Raw genomic sequence first — 3030 nt, 5'->3', positions numbered from 1 at the left:
GTAAAATAAAACATGGTAGTCTTTTTCTGATTGCATGCACTCGTCCGAAATTAAATTGTGTTGGATCAATAGTATAAAAAAAGAGTACCCAAAAAATTGTAAAGGAACGAGACACATGCAAGTGACTTCGACATATCAGGTTTTAAAGACCACAATAACTACTCACCCCTTAGGACAAGATTTAGAAGTCCTTAAAGAACCATCAGTTTGGTGCTTACCCTACACCAGACATGCTTGCAATCTATCACCCCCGGTCTATATGATTTGAGAATCTGAATCGTGCCGCAGAACAAACACACAAGAAGATATCGAAATCGTCGCACCAATGACTATCCAATTGCTGTCCTTGAAGGACATACCAATCGCCAAGACATTAAAAGAGCCAAAAAATTCGAAGACACAAACTCCGCCGCTGGATCAGACGTCGTCAAGGTACGAAAAAACAAAAGAAACCTCGTTCCAATATACCATCGCCGCTACCGCCTCGTCAGTGTAAACAAAACCTAATAAGAAGAAAAAACAGAATGAACGGACGGATCTCCACTTCTCTTGCTGCCGACGAATCCCGGACGGGGAAGAGCAAGGGGGCTGATGCTGTGGCGGTGGTATGGGTTAGTTGACCTCTGAAAAAAATGCATAAAAAAGACTTATTTTTAAATGCAGACATTTTTTTTTCAAGGTCTTCCACCGTCAATACCAACCAGCCTCCAGCCAGTCCAGTCGAGTCGTGATCCTGAGACCTCACTTCCTCACTCGCCGCCACCACTTTCTCCTCTCGCTCCGGATCCCCTCCCCACAAGAGAAGGCAGGCCCGGCTCGTCGGCGGCCCCCAAGTCCGGCCGGATCCGCCTCATCGGACGCGGGCAGGACAGTCGATTCGCCTCGCCCACGCCTGAACACCAACCTTCGTCACCTCCGCCGGCACTCGCTTAGGGTTTCTGCTCCAGTGGCGTGGTGAGCCGTCGTTTTGCCTCCTTGGTTCTCATCATTTGCTCGTCGCTTGCTGAATCGAGCTTATACGCGCTCATCCCCACGCAGAAACGTTCGATCTGACGCAGACAAGAAACTTCCCCGCCGATTCATCCTGTCCGGTCCGGCCTTCGCCATGGATAATGCCCCCAAAACCATCGCTAGTGTTGTGCGGTCAGTGCAGCTGGTCAAGGTCGACGGCTTCAGCTTGACCCGGACCATGGGCGACCACGATTGCATCAAATACAGATGGAGTTTCGATGGGTACGAATGGGAAATCCGGGTCTATCCTAATTGCTGGAGCTACTCTGTAAGAGTGGATCTTGCCTTTCTCAGCAAACCCCGCAGGGCCGGCGTGAAGCGTGCCTTTCTCAGAAAAGCCCGCAGGGGCAGTGTGAGGGTCGCTCTTAGCTGCCGGTTGGTTGATCCGACAGGGAACCTTGAGCCATCCAACGAACGTAGTAATCAGGGCGTGTTCAGCCATCCCAAGGAGTTCTTCTCTATATTAAATGTCATGGGAAGAAGTCAGCTAGAAAATTCAGGTTATCTTAGGGGTGATTCTTTCACTGTGCAATGCATTGTTAACGTCCTCAAGGAGCTGCCTGATTCTGCGACAGACCCTGTCCAAGAAGCGCCAGTGCCATCGCCAGACCTGCACCGGCACCTTGCTGACCTCCTGCAGAGCAAGACGGGAGCCGATGTCACATTTCTCGTGTCTGGCGAGTCTTTTGCTGCACACAAGCTCATCCTCGCGGCAAGGTCCCCCGTCTTCATGGCCGAGTTCTTTGGAGACATGAAGGAGAAGTGTGCGGCCCGTGTGGAGATCAAGGACATGCAGGCTGCGGTATTCAAGGCGCTGCTTCACTTCATCTACACCGATACTGTGGCTGAATTCGCCGAGAAGGGCGAGGAGGTGACAGTGTTAACTCAGCACTTGCTTGCAGCTGCTGACAGATACGGACTGGACAGGCTCAAGCTGATTTGCGAAGGCAAGCTCTCTGGTGGCATCAATGTTGACATAGCAGCGACATCTCTGGCTCTAGCCGAAGAACACAACTGTCCACAGCTCAAGGCGAAGTGCGTCCAGTTCATCATTAGAAATCGTGATGTTCTTGATGCTGTGTTGGCGTCGGAGGGGTACAAGTACCTCGCGGCAACCTGCCCTTTGGTGCTGGCTGACCTTCTCAAGTTAAGTCTGCGTGTGGGGGAAAACAGTGATGCATAGTTAGGTGCCACTAGAGTCTAGTTTCAAATTTCAATGATGTGTAGTCTCTGTGTGTGTGTTTCATGTATGCGGTATGCTTATCTAGTTAAGCCATGTCATGTCTTAATAATGAACCGAAGCTCGGGTTGGTTGATCTCTGGTTGCGCCAGTTATCCATGGACGTATGTTAGTAACTTGTGTACCCCTGACTTTGTTTATGAGCAACTTGCTGCTTTCAATGTGATGTAGTTTAGTCTAAATGGTGATTTGGTATCTAGCTATCTCCTTGTATGCTTATCACTGCCGCCAGGTGTGCAAGCTGGAGGGCTTTGGCAAGAACATTCTGTTCAGTGATGTTAAAGAGTCGAGGATGACTCGGAGTACGCAGGTATAGTTTCTCACCTTCAGCCACTGAATCCTGGTGTGTCTTTCAGCCTCCATACTGGGAGTTCTTGTGAATTCCTTGTTATCAAATTTGGAATGGCATTTGGAAATTCCACTTGATAGTGTTAGCTAATCGCAAAGGAAGATGATTTTTATGTTAGTCTAACCTAGGGCAGGACCCATCAGTCTAATACACAGCACATCATCATAATATGGTTGACATGTGTTTCTTACATGACAGATACATCCCAACAAGTTCTTGCATTCCACCTGATGCATCCCAACAAGAGCATGAAACCAATGTGGACAAGATATATAGTTTCTTCTAGGGATGAAGGGTACCAGAAAAGGCTCTTTCGCGTCGAAACTAATTTTCTGCTGCAACAGGCAACTCTATTTCTCTATCTACAATAGCAATGGGTTAGTCAGAATTTTCTGTTGCAAACGACAGGTCAGTAAAACGACCAGCAGCA

At 48.7% G+C, this 3030-nt stretch overlaps 1 protein-coding gene across 1 annotated transcript; it reads left to right on the top strand.

The window, feature by feature from the left end:
- Positions 1-838: 838 nt before the first annotated feature.
- LOC119332108 (BTB/POZ and MATH domain-containing protein 2-like) lies at positions 839-2373 on the top strand. Its single transcript, XM_037605277.1, has 2 exons — positions 839-954; positions 1039-2373. Exon 2 carries the CDS (start codon positions 1106-1108, stop codon positions 2192-2194), a length of 1089 nt encoding a protein of 362 aa, XP_037461174.1. The 5' UTR covers positions 839-954; positions 1039-1105; the 3' UTR covers positions 2195-2373.
- The last annotated feature ends 657 nt before the right edge of the window (positions 2374-3030 follow it).

The sequence above is a fragment of the Triticum dicoccoides genome, chromosome 7A, assembly GCF_002162155.2.
Source record: "Triticum dicoccoides isolate Atlit2015 ecotype Zavitan chromosome 7A, WEW_v2.0, whole genome shotgun sequence".
In the NCBI taxonomy this organism is placed as follows: Eukaryota; Viridiplantae; Streptophyta; class Magnoliopsida; order Poales; family Poaceae; genus Triticum; species Triticum dicoccoides.
Note: the sequence above shows the minus strand (reverse complement) of the source record. Positions and strands in the feature narration are given on the sequence as shown.

What these genes read in the sequence shown, in the direction of transcription:
- LOC119332108 (XM_037605277.1), top strand. Translation starts at nt 1,106, where the DNA reads ATGGATAATGCCCCCAAAACCATCGCTAGTGTTGTGCGGTCAGTGCAG.